The sequence below is a fragment of the Salmo salar genome, chromosome ssa05, assembly GCF_905237065.1.
Source record: "Salmo salar chromosome ssa05, Ssal_v3.1, whole genome shotgun sequence".
Lineage (NCBI taxonomy): Eukaryota > Metazoa > Chordata > Actinopteri > Salmoniformes > Salmonidae > Salmo > Salmo salar.
This window is the reverse complement of record NC_059446.1, coordinates 31,625,625-31,644,455: the sequence shown is the minus strand read 5'-3', so window position 1 is coordinate 31,644,455 and position 18,831 is coordinate 31,625,625. Positions and strand designations below refer to the sequence as shown.

The 18,831-nt window shown below is 39.8% G+C and overlaps 3 protein-coding genes across 4 annotated transcripts; 1 reads left to right on the top strand and 2 right to left on the bottom strand.

Moving 5' to 3' along the window:
* Positions 1–915: 915 nt before the first annotated feature.
* On the bottom strand, positions 916–6,155 carry LOC106604625 (ADP-ribosylation factor-like protein 9). The gene is made up of 4 exons (XM_014199447.2): positions 5,746–6,155; positions 3,095–3,263; positions 2,668–2,843; positions 916–2,339 (listed from the first exon to the last, which is right to left on the bottom strand). Exons 1-4 carry the CDS (start codon positions 5,959–5,961, stop codon positions 2,160–2,162), a joined length of 741 nt encoding a protein of 246 aa, XP_014054922.1. The 5' UTR covers positions 5,962–6,155; the 3' UTR covers positions 916–2,159.
* Positions 6,156–6,871: 716 nt separating this feature from the next.
* Positions 6,872–14,433, bottom strand: LOC106604623 (signal recognition particle subunit SRP72). The gene is made up of 19 exons (XM_014199442.2): positions 14,174–14,433; positions 13,096–13,216; positions 12,830–12,953; positions 12,545–12,688; positions 12,287–12,398; positions 12,125–12,156; positions 11,872–11,996; positions 11,701–11,758; positions 11,438–11,569; positions 10,793–10,921; positions 10,596–10,668; positions 10,306–10,370; positions 10,103–10,198; positions 9,868–9,971; positions 9,647–9,724; positions 9,229–9,366; positions 9,091–9,128; positions 8,152–8,311; positions 6,872–7,972 (listed from the first exon to the last, which is right to left on the bottom strand). The coding sequence occupies exons 1-19, from the start codon at positions 14,271–14,273 to the stop codon at positions 7,780–7,782; spliced, it is 2,022 nt and encodes a 673-aa protein (XP_014054917.2). The 5' UTR covers positions 14,274–14,433; the 3' UTR covers positions 6,872–7,779.
* On the top strand, positions 14,353–18,576 carry leprotl1 (leptin receptor overlapping transcript like 1). 2 transcript variants are annotated; one of them, NM_001146459.1, is given in 5 exon segments: positions 14,519–14,634; positions 15,544–15,619; positions 15,769–15,955; positions 16,308–16,420; positions 17,807–18,572. In NM_001146459.1, coding segments are annotated over 5 exon segments (393 nt in total). In that variant the 5' UTR covers positions 14,519–14,618; the 3' UTR covers positions 17,808–18,572.
* Positions 18,577–18,831: the final 255 nt, after the last annotated feature.

Sequence of the window (18,831 nt, the reverse complement as noted above, 5' to 3'; positions counted from 1 at the left end):
GGTTATGTCGATATAGGACTCGTTTTACTGTGGATATAGATACTTTAGTACCTGTTTCCTCCAGCGCCTTCACGAGGTCCTTTGCTGTTGTTCTGGGATTGATTTGCACTTTTCGCACCAAAGTACGTTCATCTCTAGGAGACGGAATGCGTCTCCTTCCTGAGCGGTATGATGGCTGCGTGGTCCCATGGTGTTTATACTTGCGTACCATTGTTTGTATAGATGAACGTGGTACCTTCAGGCATTTGGAAATTGCTCCCAAGGATGAACCAGACTTGTGGAGCAATTCACAATTCTACATTTCTTTTGGCTGATTTCTTTTGATTTTCCCATGATGTCAAGCAAAGAGGCACTGAGTTTGAAGGTAGGCCTTGAAATACATCCACAGGTACACCTCCAATTGACTCAAATGATGTGAATTAGCCAATCAGAAGCTTCTAAATCTATGATATCATTTTCTGGAATTTTCCAAGCTGTTTAAAGGCACAGTCAACTTAGTGTATGTAAACTTCTGACCCACTGGAATTGTGATACAGTGAATTCTAAGTGAAATAATCTGTCTGTAAACAATTGTTGGAAAAATTACTTGTGTCATGCACAAAGTAGATGTCCTAACCGATTTGCCAAAACTATAGTTTGTTAACAAGAAATTTGTGGAGTGGTTGAAAAACGAGTTTTAATGACTCCAACCTAAGTGTATGTAAACTTCCGACTTCAACTGTACTTGAGTGTGGCGGGTTGAAACCGGAGTGAGTCCATCTTCTTTCTCAAGACTTCTGATAAAGGATGTCAAATTAAAAGTGATATCTGAGGTCAAAGAATGACTATAGTATTTATGGTTAGCTGTATTTTAACTCCAAAAATAAGTTATACATCACCATAAGCCTATATACAAAACTTTGAGCCACACAGACATTTACAACAAGGGTTTTTATTTACATCACCGGGTGTGACAAAACAGAAAAATAGTTTAAAAAAAAATGTTTTTTATGCTTAAATGACAGAAATGGTTTGGAGGTCTGTTATAGTCATGGCATACAAATGAATTGTTCAGTAGTGCACTTCAAACCTGCTTATTACTCAAGATTATACCAGTAGTTTTACTAGTGTTAAACATGAAAACAAGAAGCACTTTTTGTGCTGATATGTAGAGTTATTCCTGTAAAAGCTTCAATTAAGTCCAAGGCAAAACATTGTTAGCCAAATAAACATGCCTAGACACATGAAAAATTGTATTTTGGCATTTTTAAAATGCTTCTAAATAAATATTTGGATAGATTGCTTTGGTTAGACAACCATCAAATTGGTTTTAAGAAAATATAACTATGTAGCAAGTTCCCCTTTAAGACGATATAGTCAATACTTAACTTTTATTATGCAAAATAACAAAAATAATTCTATGTACCTCGAACGAGTCTTCAACATACTACCTAGCAGCACTGACTCTAAACATGTAACCTATATTGTGCTCTACAGTTGTAGATAGCACTAAAAGAAGAATCTTTGATGACCACAAAGCATTATCAATTAAATCCCTATAGGTAAGGATGTTGAGACCATCCTTGAAATATTGTGTCTGAATGTGAAAAACAAGTATATTATCAACTCTGTGCTTTTGTTCATTTGTGCTAATGCAATTAATTAATTAATGTTATTGCCAGTGAATGAGTTTGACCATAAGCACGTTGCCAGCTTTTGGCTTCTCTGGAATCATCATCATTCTACAAATGTGAATGAGGCCTTTCACTATCATGGTGTCTGTCAATAGAGCTTGTAACTAGTGCTATCAAAACAAATGACGGCAAGCCAGAACAGGGGTGAAATTAAAGTAAGATATCCCCTCTCAGCCAGCGGGTCATTCATACAGATGTAGAATCTTAATTTTAGCCAGTTTGCTACAGCAGGAAAATAATCCTGCAGCAACAGGAAATGTGAATAATTATGTGGATTATAATTATACATTTTTATAGAAGTTGATATCTTTTTCATTAGGGCAAATCAAGTCAAACATTTCAAGTGGAAATTACCAACTTTATAAGCCTTTTTAAAACACAAATGCACTACAAGTTTGCATTTCCTGCTCTGCAGGAAAATTCTCAGCAACATAGTAGTGATCAAATTAAGATCCTACATCTGTATCTGATGACTCGATGGCGAGTCTATCTACCATCCTGCACCATTTGAATGATCAGGTCCCGTGCGTCCTGCACAGCAGAGTTCACCTCCGTGTCCCCCTTCCTGACATGGGTGCCAATGAGGAAGAGCTTGCGCTGGTCCCCCACTTCCTCCAGGGACAGGGCTTCATGGAGCGTTGTGATACTGCAGGCCCCTTGGTTATCCTGGAGATGGAGGAATAACCGGAACAAACCCGAGGTAAGACACTGGAGCAGGTGCAATATCTCATAGGGGGAAAAAAAAAAAAGAGGCGAAGAGGAAAGGAAATACCCACAAGACTATTGAGATGCAACCCTTTGCTCTTTCTCAATTGTCTTTCCTTGATTCCTCATGTCCTTTCTCCTCATCTCGTTCTTAAAATGCATTGGAGGAGAAGATCTAGGGTTACGCCCCTTAGCGTTTTCAATGCGTTTTGAGGAGGCCAGGAGAGAGGACGTGATGAATCAAGGAAAGACACTTGAGATGGGAGTCTTATGTCAGTGTCAGTCTCACCTGCTTGTTGGCTAGTACCACTAAGGGAAGGTAAAGGTCGGTTTCTAGCAGCTCGTGGAGATGCTTCTTAGCCAAAGGGAACTGGGCGGCGTCTGAGGAGTCCACCACAAACACCAGCACCATAGCCTTGCACATGTACCTCTTCCAATAGGGCTGCAGGTTCTCTGTACCACCAACTGCAAAATATACCATGTTTTTTTATATAATTTCTTCACCACAAGGTATCATAGAAGTCATTTTTGTATATTTGTGAAACACAAGATAATACTATGAATGCATATTGAGTGATGAACTCATTTGACATTTTTCATATTTAACAGCTTGAATAAAGGACTCCACTAATGAGACCCATTCCTTCTTATCATGGTCATCCAGATAATTAGCAGTTACTGTACTCTCATCATTGTTATGTGCAGGTTGCATTCACTTTCTAGGAACTCGATCTGCAAGTCCTCCCTATTGATGGACACAGCGTTAAAGCCCTGTGTTGGGGTCACGTCCTGCTCCAGACTCCCCGAGGCAAAGCAGTGCAGCAGGCTGGTCTTCCCTGCCCCTTCAAGACCGAGCACCAGGACTTGCTTTCCTGTGGGCTTCACCTAGGAGGACACGTAATAACAAACGAGAGACATCAGATGCAACCATCCAGATGTATAGAGATCACAATGTTGTATCTGTCCCTTTATTGCATCAGTGAGAGCACGGGAAGTGCCATTGAGGCCATCTCCATTTTGAAGTAGTTGATTTTCTTCTTATTCTACTACTTCTATAAGTTGGTAAACAAACTGAAAGGGTGCACACTGCCACCTGGAGTGTGTTGTTTGAACAGGTATAAAGCCAAAGTTAGCGATTTACTGCCACCTGCAGTTATGGAATGTTTGCTCACAAGTATAATTTCGTTATTCCTTCCTTAACCCATAGGAAGTCCCACTAAGTTGACTACTTCAAAACGGTGAAAGTCCTCAATGGCGATGTCCATGCTAAAATGGGCTTTTGGGCACTAGAATCATCTATACATCTCTATGGATGTTAACCCCTAAGCAAAGATGGAGTATATAAAGGCAAAAATGTCACTCATGTGGAAGTATTATCTGCAAGTGCTGATCCAGAATAATGAGTTAATGTTAATTAAAACCATGATACTGGGACATTCTAGAATCTTAACAGGTGCTTGCAAAGTCTACCCACACACTCACACATACTACACTGACACTAACACACACACACAGCTGCTACTCTGTTTATTATATATCCTGATTGCCTAGTCACTTTTACCCCTACCTACATCCACATACTGTATTACCTCAACTACCTCGTACCCCTGCACATTGACTCGGTACTGGTACACTTTGTTTATAGCCTCGTTATTGTTTATATTGTGTTACTTTTTCCTTTAGCAAATATTTGTCTTACTTTTTAACTCTGCACTGTTGGGAATGTCATAGGTAAGCATTTCACTGTTGTATTTGGCGCATGTGACCAACCAAATTTGATTTGATTGTGAATAGTGGAATAATTTAGACCTAAACCAATCACGTTTCTTGCTTTATCTTTACTTCAGCCTTTTAAAGCACAGGCCTACAGAAGTCAATGAGACTGAAGGGGGCTGAACTGAACTGTCACATCATGTGGTCAGTACAAGCTGACCCACTGCCTGAGAATAGACTATAGGGCCAGGTTACCACTGTATGATGATACAGTCTGGCAACATTTTTATAATGTCAAGCTGACCAAGCGACAATAGTCGTTTCAGCCAATCCAGTGACTAATCTGTCACAGAAAGGAAGCTATATCGGAGTGAGGACCTTACTTATTTATAAACATTACGACAGACATATGACACTAGTTTCACAATATAAATTGTAAGGTTCTTTCAAATCTAGGGTTAGTGCAATTTCGGGATCATTGGAACGTCACTACCCTAAACCCTGACCTTAAGTCCTATTTTTTATTTTTATTAACAACAAATCAATACAGAAAGTACATGAGGGGAACACAAGTATATATAAATAATATACAAAGGATAATTGGGCTGGGGGAAAGGGGGGTTAGGGGGTACAATATCACATTACACACAGACCTTAAGGGACATATAATTCTAAGTGTAACAGCTTTTTTGTTAGTAATGAATTGTCTTAAAATATAGTTCAATTTCTTTTTGTAAGGTAAGAAAATGTGTTTTGTTTGGAAATGTACATTTGTGATTATGAAATTGGCCCAAAAGAATAATGAAATTACATCAAATTGTTTCAACTTATTTCTATCGTGGGTAAAGAATCCAAGCAGTACATCTCTCCACAATAGTGTAAGATCTTCATAAATGTGTTCAATTATAAATCTACTGTCTTGCCACAGTTTCCTTACATGAATACAATGCCAAAAAAGATGCAACACAGTTTTTGGGTGGTCATTACAAAAGGAGCAATTTGAGTTTGTTTTTCTTAAACTTCTTTCATATAGTGGTTGGCAGGATAATATTTATGAATCATTTTAAAGGAAACTTCCTTAATTTTGTTACCAAGTATGTATGTGTGTGGCAACATCCAAACTTTTTTTTCCAACAGATATTATCAATAAAACCGTTCCAATATGACATAACATAAGGTATAGGATACAACATCCTGCTGAAACAAGGTTCGTATCGCTCTGTTGTTGAATGGGCCAAAAGAGATACAAATCTTTCCTACTGATGAGTCAACAGGGTCGTTTCTGAGGGTCTCGACACGTTCCTGAATAATAAAGCAACACCTGAGGGAATGGCATCTAAAACAATTGCAAAAATCTTTAGGTCTTACAGGGATCTTGTAAAGTGATAAGAATTCATTATAACTAATTAAAGAGCCCTCTGAACCTTAACTCCTACCCTTACCATAACCCTTAACGTTTCAACTTCAAATGGGCTTATGTCAGAATTTGGACGTCCCAAGAATCCCATTTAGACTTCACAAAAATCGAGACAATTTGGGGTGAGGTTATTTCCACTAGCAACCACAAACATCGGTCAAGTAGACGTGCCTCATAATCCCCGAGGTATCAAAAATAAACATTTTACAAGCACAAGATGAACAAAAAGTAGCCTACCTCTGTTACTACGACTGTTGGTGTTTGGTTTGCGCGTTCTGGTACTTTTTGTGCAGTTTCATTTCTAGTGTCCTTTTCGATTTTCTCTGGTTCTTGCTTTGGCTTCGCCTTCTTTGCCTTTACCCCCGAAGACACAAAAGTCCAGATGACATACCCAACTCCTCCGGTTACTGCGAGAGTAAAACCTACGACCGCAGCTTCTCTGACACCAGGCATGTTAGAAACAATTTTGTGAAATCTTGAATACCTGCTTCACATGTCTTTATACATCGTGATAATGGTTATTATCTAGAAGTTTGCATCCCCGGTTACAACCTGGTTCTAATGTCTTTGGTTATCGTTACAACAAGTGGATTAGTCAAACTACCTCAACGCGATAGGGGATATCCGGCGTTTAGGAGCACACAGGAAGGAAGTACCAGACAAGAAAAGATTATGAAAGCAGGATCTAGAATATATGGAGAAATATATAACACTTAAAAAAAATATATCTAATATTCAACAATTTAGCCAGTTTTGCTACATTACACACGAACTTGCTATCCTGTCCGCATATACAGTCATTGTTTAATTAATCCTCTCATTTCGGCTCATCAATTTGATTGACATGTAGCGAAACCACCTTATGCGCTTACTTTGCGCATAAACATTGTAATGGCTAGATGGGGTACAGCTAATCTCAAATTGACGTCAAAAATTTATTTTGTGTGTGGATTTCAGACAACCCTCACCCTTTTCCTAAATGTAACCTAATTCTCCTAACCTGCTACGAAAAGTAAATTCTGACAAACCGTATACTTTCTAGTCAAAACCATTTAACATGTCTTGGCTGGGGAGTGGGGGAATGTAGCGTCGCAATTTCAAATGTAAGACTGAAAAACGACTTCAATGACAGGATGGAAAGGAACAGAAAATGTACAACACCAATTATGCAGAATTGCAGCTGAATTATTTCTGTTTTGCATTTCCATAGTAAATCCACCAGGCGGCGCTTGATATTAAAGAGGGCACACTGCATACAATGCTGATGAGATGTTCCATGACCATAAATCCGGATAACAGACTTTCCAAAGCGAAAGTGAAAGGGGGAAAAAAAAAAAAAAAATACACAAGAAAGCAACATCAGTTTGTCAGTTGTTAAGGAAGCCTATTTATTAAGACAACAATGGGTCACAAATGTTGCCTGAAATAGTTTGCTTCCATCATTGTAAACGGTTCCTAAAACAATGTCCTAATTATGTACTGCTACCCAATAATTAAAAAAGGTAGACTCAGTGAAATGACATTGCCATGAGCAGCACCACAGATAGAGATGAGCGAGATGCAACACTTCGCTCTCACACAGTATCTGTGCACGGGTTCGCTTCACGATGTTACAGCGTGGTAGGTAAGGGACCAAAACAGCAGAGAAGTTGAGAAAAGTGCTTCAACGCTCTTAGTTCTTGCAGAAATTGACCCACTTTGCTGTGCACTTTCTGCATCTACATCATATCCGAGTCTACGTTTAAAAACAGACTTTTTACTTTAGCCGAAAACGATGCAGGGATTTAAAAATAAATATACTTTAACTTTGACATACACAGCTTGCCTCTTAGGTCAAAAACAAGGTCAAGTGATTGAAATTGGGTGGGCAAGTCAAGGAAATTTGTTCACGGTCAAGGAGCCATTTTCAAATACTCAGGCTCAGGGAGAAGAGAAAAAACAAACAGTACATTTTTTTCTGCACAGAAGATATGCATTACAAACTAGCAAGACCCCCCCTTGCCTACAACACAAACAAGGTCTCTTAGTTCACCGACATTTGTTTCTGCATCTGAAAAGAAAACCTAACCGTGAAGAAAGCATTGGGGCCTATTACTAAATGTATTGCAACTTATTCAACAACCAGAAATTGGACACCATTATTTGTTTGGTAAAAAAAAAAAAGAAAGTTATAACCAACTTAAAAAATGACAAAGCTCATGATTCTGTGAGTTCCGGGCCATGTGGTGGTGGTCACCAATGTGTTGCTCCATATCTGCAACGTTCTCCAGGCTACCAGCCACCCTTGCCTCCCCTTTTCTTCTTCTGAGGGGCCTTCTTGCGGGCCCCTGGCCCTGCAGTGGCAGGCTTCTGCTGTCGCGGAGGGACAACGTTGCTGGCAGCGGGGGCCGAGGTGGAGGCAGAGGCTTGGGCTGACCCTGGCCGGGGGGAGGTGGGGGGACTGTTGGCTGTCTTACTGGCATCCCTGGAAACACAGCAAAATGAAGTGATTACCAGCCAAATGCAACACACTACAGGAAAAAGGGTGCCAACTGAATGAATCTGGAATCAGACAGATGTATTAAATGTTCAACTATTAGATTCATATACCTTTTTAGAACTAATGAAAGTGACAACGATAAGAGACAAGGATGCGTTACTCACAGGTCGGACGCGGCTCCTGACGTGGCCCCCTGCGTGCCTTTACCCACTTGTTCCTTCTTCTTGCCCTTCTTCCTGCCACGGTAGTAGGTGCGCTCTCTCATGGGCAACCATCTCTCCTGGTCAGGGTTCCCCGTGGGGTCGTAGTTCTTGGGCAATTTTCCTAAACAGAGGCGAGAAAATGTGAGATGTTGACTTTATAAACCTCTTAAGGACCCCCCCAATTTACACCTAAAATGACATACCCAAATCTAACTCCCTGTAGCAAGGAATTTTTTTAATGTATTTTACCTTTATTTAACTGGGCATGTCAGTTAAGAACAAATTCTTATTTTCAATGACGGCCTAAGAACAGGATATACATATTCTTGATACCATTTGAAAGGAAACACTTTGAAGTTTGTGGAAATGTGAAATGAATGTAGGAGAATAACACATTAGATCTGGTAAAAGATAATACAAAAAAAAAAAAATATATATATATATATATATATATATATATATATATATATATATATTTTTGTACCATCTTTGAAATGCAAGAGAAAAGCCATAATGTAATATTTCAGCCCAGGCACAATTTTGATTTAGGCCACCAGATGGCAGCAGAGCACATGCAACGTTTTAGACTGATCCAATGAGCCATTGCATATACATTCAAAATGTTGTATCAAGACTGCCCAAATGTACCGAATTTGTTTATTAATACATTTCCAAGTTCATAATGGTGCACTCTCCTCAAACAACTGCATGGTATTCTTTCACTGTAATAGCTACTGTAAATTGGACAATGCAGTTCGATTAACAAGAATTTAAAGCTTTCTACCCATATCAGATATGTCTATGTCCTGGGACATTTTTTTGTTACTCACAACCTCATGTTAATCACATTAGCTCAACCGTCCCGCAGGGGGGGGGGTTACTTGCAACATGAGGACATACCCTTCTTTTTCTTCCTCTTCTTTTTAACATCCCCCTGGCTGTGGAGAGATAATATTGATAGTGAAAGCCAATGTATAGAACAGGGAGTACGCAGCTTAATTAACACAGCCTTTAATTAAAAGCATTAGGTCTCCTTACCCTTGTTCTTTGGGTAGGTTGTCTCCCGGTACTTTAGCGGCCTTCTTTCTGACGTAGTTGGCGCCATGAGAGTTCTCCAGCTCATCTACGTCCACGTTAAACGACATGCTTTCAGGGGAAGGGAGGTGCTTGCTGAGGCTGGGACAAAGGACTAAGGACATAATAAAACAAGCTTTCCCATTCACTAAACAGTTCTAGGCACTTTATGATATCCCTGGTAAAATCACCTTGACTGTGAATGAGAACTGGACCAATCAGAGATAGTCATTTAAATACTCAAAGATTTGACATTGCAGTTCTGACAGTTGTGCTATGATAGTGGCAACGGCATGGATTGCTGGATCAATTGCAAGCATTCGTTCCAAATAAAGTTATTACTTGTGTAGTTTCAAATACAGAGAGAGAAAAAAAAGGATACGACTTGGCTTTATCTTGATCGACCAAAGAATAGGCAGAGATGAGTTGTGCCAAAGTGTGGATATCATTGGTGTTTTGCCTGTGTAGTGAGAGAGGGGGTGGGACACACACACACACTAGTTATTACACTGAATTCCACAAGTATAGCAAGAAGGACATACACCAGCATCACCACTGCAGAACAACAGTAGAAACAGAACAATCGTTAAGAGCATCACTCACTTCCACAGTTGTTCCAGGTCACTGATGGCTTCCTTTTTCCGTCCATACTTCAGCTTGAAATTGGCGGCCTCTCGTACGAGTGCCAGGTGAATAGAGGAACCAGGCTGGGATGGAGGAAGACAAAGTGGAATAGTGGACAACGCAGTGTTACTATGGAAACAAATAGTAACACACACACACTCCAGGATGTAAAAAGTTACATTGACTTCTTTATAATGTGCTTGTTGACTAATACCTGTTCAGATTGGTAATGCTGAATAGCTTGGCTGAAGACATCCATTGCGCTGTCGATGTCCTCTTCGTGGTTGTACATCGTTACCAGAGCTGAGATCTGTGAAACAATTTCAATTTGTTAGCAGGAATGTTATGATGTAATGTTTGTTCAGAACATTTGAAATCTATGATTAGATGTAGAATAATAGAAGTGTAACAACTAACCATCCCTTGTTTGTGCTTGAAATCGTCGATCGACCTCAGGATGTCACATGCTTTGGTAACGTGACCTTTGGAGAAGACGCCAATGAAGGTTTATTTATTACGAGGTTACCTTCTACTCGGTCAGGTGCTCAAACACCTGAATTCTGACAGAACAGGAGTCACTTGCTCATCAAATGACATGATAGCACAGCACTAGGTATCAATCAGTAAGTGTACTGTTAAGCACTAATCTAATTTCTGCTTGTTACCCAGCGAGCAAAAAAATTGGGGATATGGAAAGACAACCTTACCTTGAGTCAAATAGAGTTGTGCCATTGTTAATTTGATACCAGATGCACTCTCTGGGTGCTGGTCTGCGAAGCACTTTACAACAGAAACACACACAACTAGCATTATACATACAGGAGGAAGAGCTTTCAATGGCCATTTATGTATTTATACATCAACTACACGTATCTCAAGTTGGGATCTGGTCAACAGGGAGTACCTGAAGCAGCTCTATGGCCTTGGAGTGTTGCTTCTCTCTGCACAGCTGAGCCACCTGGATCAGAACGGGCCGCGGGTGGCCTGGGTTCTGGGACTGGAGGCCTGACGACAGCTTTCTGCACTGGTCCGCCTGTGGGGTGCACGTAACAAATCATCAATGACCGTTGAGATTCCCAGTCTAACCTGTTCACCATTCTCCCTGGCCTGGGACCAAAGGGCTCCTGAACGGCTTCAACCCCAGTTCATTAAACGGCTACCCCGGACGTTCTGCTTTTCACCCCCTACCTACATGTATTTCAATCAATCACCTAACCAAATCTATATGTACATATTACCTCAATCACCCGAACTACCTCGTACCCCAGTACACTGAATCAGTACTCCTTGTATATAGCCAGCCGTGTTACTTTATTTAGTTACAATTTTCTTTTGAAATATTTGTCAATTTTCATACTTTTTAACTGCTTTGTTGGGAAAGGGCTCGTAAGTAAGCATTTCATGGTAAAGTCTACACTTGTTGTATTCAGCGCATGTGACAAATAACATTTGATTTTACATGAGTATGTAGTGAAATTGTCAATATAAAGCTGTGAATAAAGAATGGAGGATAATTTTAACAATGAGTTAATGTATTCAAATCCGATACCTGGTTAGTGTACATAGCCAACAGGGCTTTGTTGAATTCGATGGCTTGCAGCTGTTTCTTGGCCAGCTTGTACTCGACACCGTCAGCATTTGTCAATTTCACTTTCTTCTTAGAGTCAAACACGTTTTGGTCCTGCAAGAGAAAAAGCATATGAGCAACAGCGTCAGCCCCCAACAATAAGAGAACACAGTCAATAACAGCTTTGCCTGTTTCAATGTTTAGTAGTTCCTAGCAGTACAGGGAAGGTTCATGCGTGTGTCTACCTTGTTTATTGTAATGATGTTGTTAGCAGTCACAGCTAGAAGTCCCACATCCGATGGCCTAGGATTCAACAAAAAAGGATTCCACTACTCTCTCGTCCTGTGCCTGCAATAGCACATACTTTACAATTGAATGTAATGGCTCAATTGATTCCGCTTTGGAGTAACACTCACTTGAGCTTGATGACTTGGTTATAGAGCTGCAGCGCCACTTCTGTCCGACCCTGTAACTGCATAACGTAGGCCATCTGGGAGTGGATGACGGCCAGCTCTGACTCAATGTCCTCCTCAGTTATATCCTGCACAAACCAGACAAGCAAATTACGATTCACAATTTGAAAAAAAATCAAGAAAAAGGCATTTTTATATCTGTACGCTTAGCCATGACATTGTGAACTTATTTATTTCACAGGCATAGAGCACTCACCGAATCCTCGGACAAGGAAACCCGACAAAGCTCTGAAAAAAATGCCGCAAACAAAAATTGTCAACATTAACCATGAAAGGGCTGGACAAAACCTAGCGCACAGCATTACGAATTAAGGCCATGTCTGTAGAATGCAGAATTTTAATTGGCTGTGGTCCTAACCTTCTGCTTCCTGTAGTTTGTTCATAGCCTCCGTGAGTTGGCCTTGACCAATTAGAGTACAGGCAGCATTGTAGCTCAGCTCATATGTAGTCTCTGACAGGCCAAGATCATCCTGCAAAAACAGGGTGGAATTAAATGTATTATTTAGTGTTAAATTGAGACTCATGGAAGATGAAGGATACCAAGGCTTCAATAACCAAGTGTCTCAGAAGATCAGTACGAATAGAAGTCTGTTCTAATTGGGTGCAGAAGACCCACCAGAGAAGCCTTCTCCCATGTGCTCATAGCAGCCACCACGGCTGAGAGGTTTGTCTTCCTCTCCTCTTCGTATTCATCCTGGGAGTTCCTGATCAGGTCCGTGTAGACAGCCTTGCACTCGTCATAGCGCTCCATACGGTACAGCTATGGTGAGAACAAAGGGGAGGTCAGGGATCAGTACATTGGGCCAGTTTACTGTGGCTGGCAGGATCATCCACTGAAGGGTTGACAGGAAAACAGTGCAAACAACATCTAATGTCATTTCTTATTTTCATAAAGTCTTACCACTTGACCATAGAGTTCTTTGAGCTTGTCTGTTTGTTCTGAAACACCTTCAATGGTCTTCAGAGCACTTTCAACTCTGTTCAACCGGTACTCACAGTAGGCCTTTTCAAACACAATGAGGTCACTGAGGAAGCACAAAGAAAGTGTTAAACATTGGCCTAAGGGTACGGCCAGGAGTTTCTCAAACCAGACCAAGTATTTATAGATTTTGCATTGCTACAAGATTATCACTATAGAACATTATGTTCAAGTCACCTTCAACATACCTGCCAAGTATTTTTGAATATGTGTTCATGACATTCAGTGCCTCTTTGAAGCTACCATTTTGCAGCAGGCATACTATTTTACAGTGAAGGGCTGTCACATCTTCCTTGACTTCATGCAAAACTGTGGAAGAAATGAATAATTGAGATTAAAGAGGCAAACTGCAGTTCTAACAGTAACAAAGCATACACCCCACCACTGTTTTAGAGTTTAATGATGGGGCTCGAGAAATGTAACCTGTCAAATTCATAGACAGAGCTACAAATGCAAGGACTGACCATCCAGGAGATCAGAATTATCATTTAAACCATGTTGAGGTTATATACTGTACAACGTTTGTTTACAATTACATTGTTGACAAACATTGGAGTAAAACAAGCTTATATTGTGGCTTCTGATGATGTATGACAGTTGAACTATGAACTAAGCTCATGAGGCATTTATACATTATAGTCAAGAATCACTGAGTGTATATAATTAACCTACAAGTATTTATATTAAAAATAAAAATAAATGTGATGCAGCAATCACAGATTGGCCCTTAGTGTAGTTACATGCAAAAGTATAATTTTCTTTCAGATCAGTCACCACCAACGATAATTAAATCAAATCTCAATTTATGGTGTGCAATAGAGAACTCAATAATGTTCCAATGAAATTGCAAATCTGTGAATCACACTTCCCAGCAGATACAAGGCTGCTAGCTACAGGATAGATAGGGTCAAACAGGGTAGTTGCTAGCTAGCTAAATTGGGACACGTCACTGTGTTTACAACTCAGATGTGACTGACAATTTTGAAATATTATCCATAGAGTAAAAATATGCTATTTCTGTTCTCAATAAAAATCTATACTATGTTCCGATCCTTGGGGGGAAATTGTAATTTAACAAAAACTACCTAACTAGTGACTAGCTTGATTATAGCTGCATATGTATTTTTAGCTAAGAGCTGTAACTTAACGTTAGCTCGCTAGCTAACGTTTAGCCAGCTGGATAGTAATCTATTCAGCCCTCAAACAACACAGAGCATTTATTGAAATTTGACAACTACAAACACGTGAACAAGAGTAAAACCCTACTTTTGTTGACAGCTTTGATGGCCCGAGTAAAATCTCCATTCTGTCCACAACGATTCACTTCTGTCCACAGCGAAGCAACCGTACCTCCTCCACTCGCCATATTTCACTCCATGCAGAATGCCAGCGGAAGCACAATTATGTTTCTTCCGGATGGATAGAATCACAAAAATGGCTAAAGAAAAAAAGTGAAGAACCCGCATGTATTTAAAAAGACTAACATCATAATTAGCAAACATATTTAGATACAGGGTGGGTTTCAGCATACACATTGATTAGTCAGATTATCTATTTTATATGTTCTTCTGACTGATGGGATTTCGCGCATGCGTATTGCTAGATACAGACAGCTCTTGTGGGTGAAATCGAATTCACGGACTGTTTGATGCAGTACTAGTGAGGGTGTATTGTTGTACAGGACTGTGTGACGAGTTTATGTCCTACAGAAATGGCCGGGATTAAAGGTGAGGAATTTGCTGTCTTACTTTTAAATAATACATTAATTGGATTACAACAAATGTGGTCAATCACACATAGCGAGCCAACTAGCTATGCTTTGACATGTTGTGCTGCTACCTAACCACTGCCTGAGTGCTAGCCAGTTAAGCTAACTCCATTAGCTAGCTATCCTCCTTTGCTAGCTAACTACTTTGATGTCGGTTTATTATCTGCTAGCTATGTAACGTTAGCTAAATAACTAGCTAATTATATAACGTCAACTAGCAAGGACGTTAACTAGGCACTGTAGCTAGCTAGCTAATAACATGATTGGTGTTCTAGTTAGTAACGCGTTAGCTAGCTACAGTTAACGTTAGTTAGCTAGATTAGCGCCTGGCTAGTTGTGGTATTGATGATGGGCCATTTAACTAGCTCATGATGCCATTACGAATCGATGAAATACACGTTAGAAACTAGCCTTGTCCTGCCAAACCTAATGTTGTGTTGTCATGGCTAGGCAATTATGACAAGCTAAATTAGCTAACGTTAGACCTCGCTAACAAGTGCGTTGTCTCAATCCTCCTTTATCTAGTTAACCATCTAGCTAGCTAAGTCCATCATGACATGCAGAAGTTTACAAATCAATGTTCTAACTAGTAACTAGTTAAATTAATACACTTTAATACTAGCAGCTAGCAACGTTCTAATTAACATCTATGATAGCTGAAAATACTCTGCATCCCCTCACCCAATCCATCCCAACCAGGCCCTGAATGTGAAATCATCTGATTTGTCACATGATTATTTCCTCCTTGGAGCTACAGCATCAGGGTCATGGTCAGATGATCAATTATGACCGAAGGAATTAGTATTGCATGAACACACACACAAACTAAGCAACTGTGTGTGTTTGTTTATTTCCCTCTCCTTTCTAGCTCTGATCAGCCTGTCCTTTGGTGGGGCTATTGGCCTCATGTTCCTGATGCTAGGATGTGCTCTTCCAGTGTATGAGTAAGTATCTCCATCATATTCATGTTTCATGTGTTAATGTCACGTGCACAAGTACTGTAAAATGCCTTTCTTGCAAGCTTTTATAATATGATGCTGCCCACATCAAGTATTTTCCAAGTCATAACTGACGGGAACTTCTCTCTTCATAGTAAATACTGGCCCTTGTTCCTCCTCTTCTTCTACATCCTCGCCCCAATCCCTTACTGCATCTCCCGGAGAATTGTTGAAGACACAGACTCGGCCAGCAACGCCTGCAAAGAGCTGGCTTTATTTCTCACAACGGGCATAGTGGTTTCAGCCTTTGGCCTGCCCATAATCTTCGCAAGAGCTGATGTTGTAAGTATACATCTTGGTGATTTTACTTGTGTAGGCTAAGGGGTGTTCGACAACACTTTGCTCTCATACCTGTGCTGTAACAACATTGCATTAGCTTTGTTGTTACAAGTAATTGCTTTCTAATTGCATACATTTTTGGTGTTACACAAATGGAATAAGGACCATTCCTTATAGGACTGTTGGGCTACGTGTTATAGTCTACCATTTGTGTAATAACAAGAAATGCTCAAATCTGTTACTAAACAACACTTAGAAAAGGGCTGTGTTTTGCTCAGTCCAAACAGATTGAAAGTATGCAATGCAGAATTTTGTAACATATGTTGACTGAATTATTTATGTTTGTTGTTTACAGATTGCCTGGGGAGCATGTGCGCTTGTGTTAACAGGCAATGTAGTCATCTTCGCAACCATTCTGGGATTCTTTTTGGTCTTCGGCACAAACGACGACTTTAGTTGGCAGCAGTGGTAAAATTGGGGTGTGGGGGGGGGCTAAGTCAGAATTGTTTATTACTAGCATTGTTATTATTATTGTTATGATTGCAATTATTGTTTGTTGTTATTTATATGACTGCCGTCCATAGACACACGAAACCAGTGCAATAATCTGTTTTAACTGTCATGCGGAATGTCAGACTGACCTCAGGTGGATGTGCTGACTTTTATTTAGACTTTTAGTTTTTGCTCCATGTTTGTGAGTCTTCTCCCTTCATGTACTGTACAGGCTTATTTTTTGGAGTGTTGCGATAAAATATTGTTGAGATCATAAATGCCCATCTAATCTGTGCAAATGCAAAAATGTCCACCTGGATTGACCTATGGAAGGGGTCTTTGGCTATCGGTTTTGGATTTTTTTTCATTGTCTGAGGTTGGAAGCTTTTTTCCTGTGACAAAGATATCTTACTGATAAAAGATATGTAACTTTGGGAGTGAGGGTGTACAGTAGCGTGCTGGTCAGTTTCGAGAGGATAGTCTCCCCCTCCAAGTGCTGACATGAAGCTGAAGCACTGGATATTTTGCATGGAGTAAAGGTTGTTTTGGAAGAGCACATTGAAAGCTGAACGCCTGTGAGTTTCTCTCAGCTTGAAACCATTCAATATGAAGGTAGATACAGCATATAATGCATTATCCAATGCACTGTCCCCCATTGCAGTGATCAAATTCTAATGACTCGGCTATTCACCGACATTAATTTGATACAGGCCTCTTGTGTTTGGTTGTTTAGCGTAGCATAGCATATTCTGCCCCTTTTGAATATTGTCTAGAAGTCATTGTAACCCTGTGTCATCTTTTCTCTTTAGAATAGAGTCATCAAAAACCTTGGTCAGACAGCCCAGGATTAAGGCTAGCCGGCGTGAAATGTGGCCAACTTAAGATCTAGGCTACTTATAACCCGGGTCACCAATACCGCTAGCCCTACATTTACCAGGTATCCAAGAGACCAATTGGTTTCTATACCAGTAATTGGAAACCAAGGCTGCACTGTAGTTATATTTCACAGATAAATGTGGATGAACCCTAGTTTTTACCAAGGCATATCATGTTTTGTTCTATATTTAGTACATCTGCACTAAGATGTTCTCCCGTCCTCTCCCTGAAGGAAATTAATTTGAATTAATGTGGTCCTTGTATACTTGCATTGGGTGTGCTGATACCATACATTCACTCAGTGTAGTTTGCCATTAGTTAAAGGTCTCAGAGGACTGTGTCCTGAGCTTTGAAGTTTGCTGTTACATTTAACTGAACTAGTTGTAGCTAATCAAGGTATTAAGCATCTGTCACCCCGTGTGCAGTGGCCTGTTTAGCTGGGTGGAAAGGTTGCGTGTTTAAGATCTCTTTGTTTTTATTTTGCAGATGGAGCAGTTGTCTTTGAAAAGTGGTCTCTGGAAGAGGCAAAAAAAAAAAGACTGAAATCCATCTAAAAATATTCCAGAAGTAATCGGAAGCACTGATTCATCTGGTATCTCTTTCTGTCTCACTCAGATTGTGAGTAAGTTTGTCAACTTCTTATTTCCAGTCTTCCAGAGACCACAACCTCCATGAAGATAGTGATCATAATGAAAACCCTTTTGCACCTTTTTTGAGTTTAGCTGAACTTTTTAAATAATCATTGTTACCTTGATTATCAAAGGTAATGTTACAACAAATGGCTTTTGGTGTTTTTGTTATCCTTTTATGTAAGTAAAGTTTAAACTTTCCATACATCAAAACAAATGTTAAAATATACATTTGTGCCTACAGCAATGCACTGATGGCATATCTACAGTTTTTGGACATCCAGGGTAGGCTATTCATAGTATTTTGAACCACAATTTAAGTATTATAGACTGAGTATTGCTTAGTGAAAGTTTGAGAAATGTACAAAGAATTTCAATATAATTCTATCAAACAAATGAACACACACAAACTGCATAATCAGGTCATTCTAGTCATGGGATGGGTTTGTCACTGATCTCTTTTGTGAAAGATATGTTGTTTCACAGACCTGGAAGTATATTTTATTTATTGGTATTAGAGGACGCTTTGTGTAGATGTCCAATTGCCACTTTCTATCTACAACTGTTGTGTTCGGAGGCAGAGGTCAGCATGGGGGTTTTCTTTTCTAAATAAAAGCCTTTTTTGAACATCCTCTCATTGAATGAATTATGCATAAAATTCCTACAATATCAACACTTCCTAGTTGCATTTGGGATGAGACTTTTGAAGAGACTCATTTATTTATGGGTTCTAACTTGACTACGAAACCTTCAGATCTCGCAACAGGATCAAACCATTGATTCTATCCAGTTGCTTTGACACGTTCTGCACTGGTGTGTATAAGGTAGAGAATGACATGTTCATTAACCGTCACACATGGAAGCTGGTAGTCAAGCACGAAC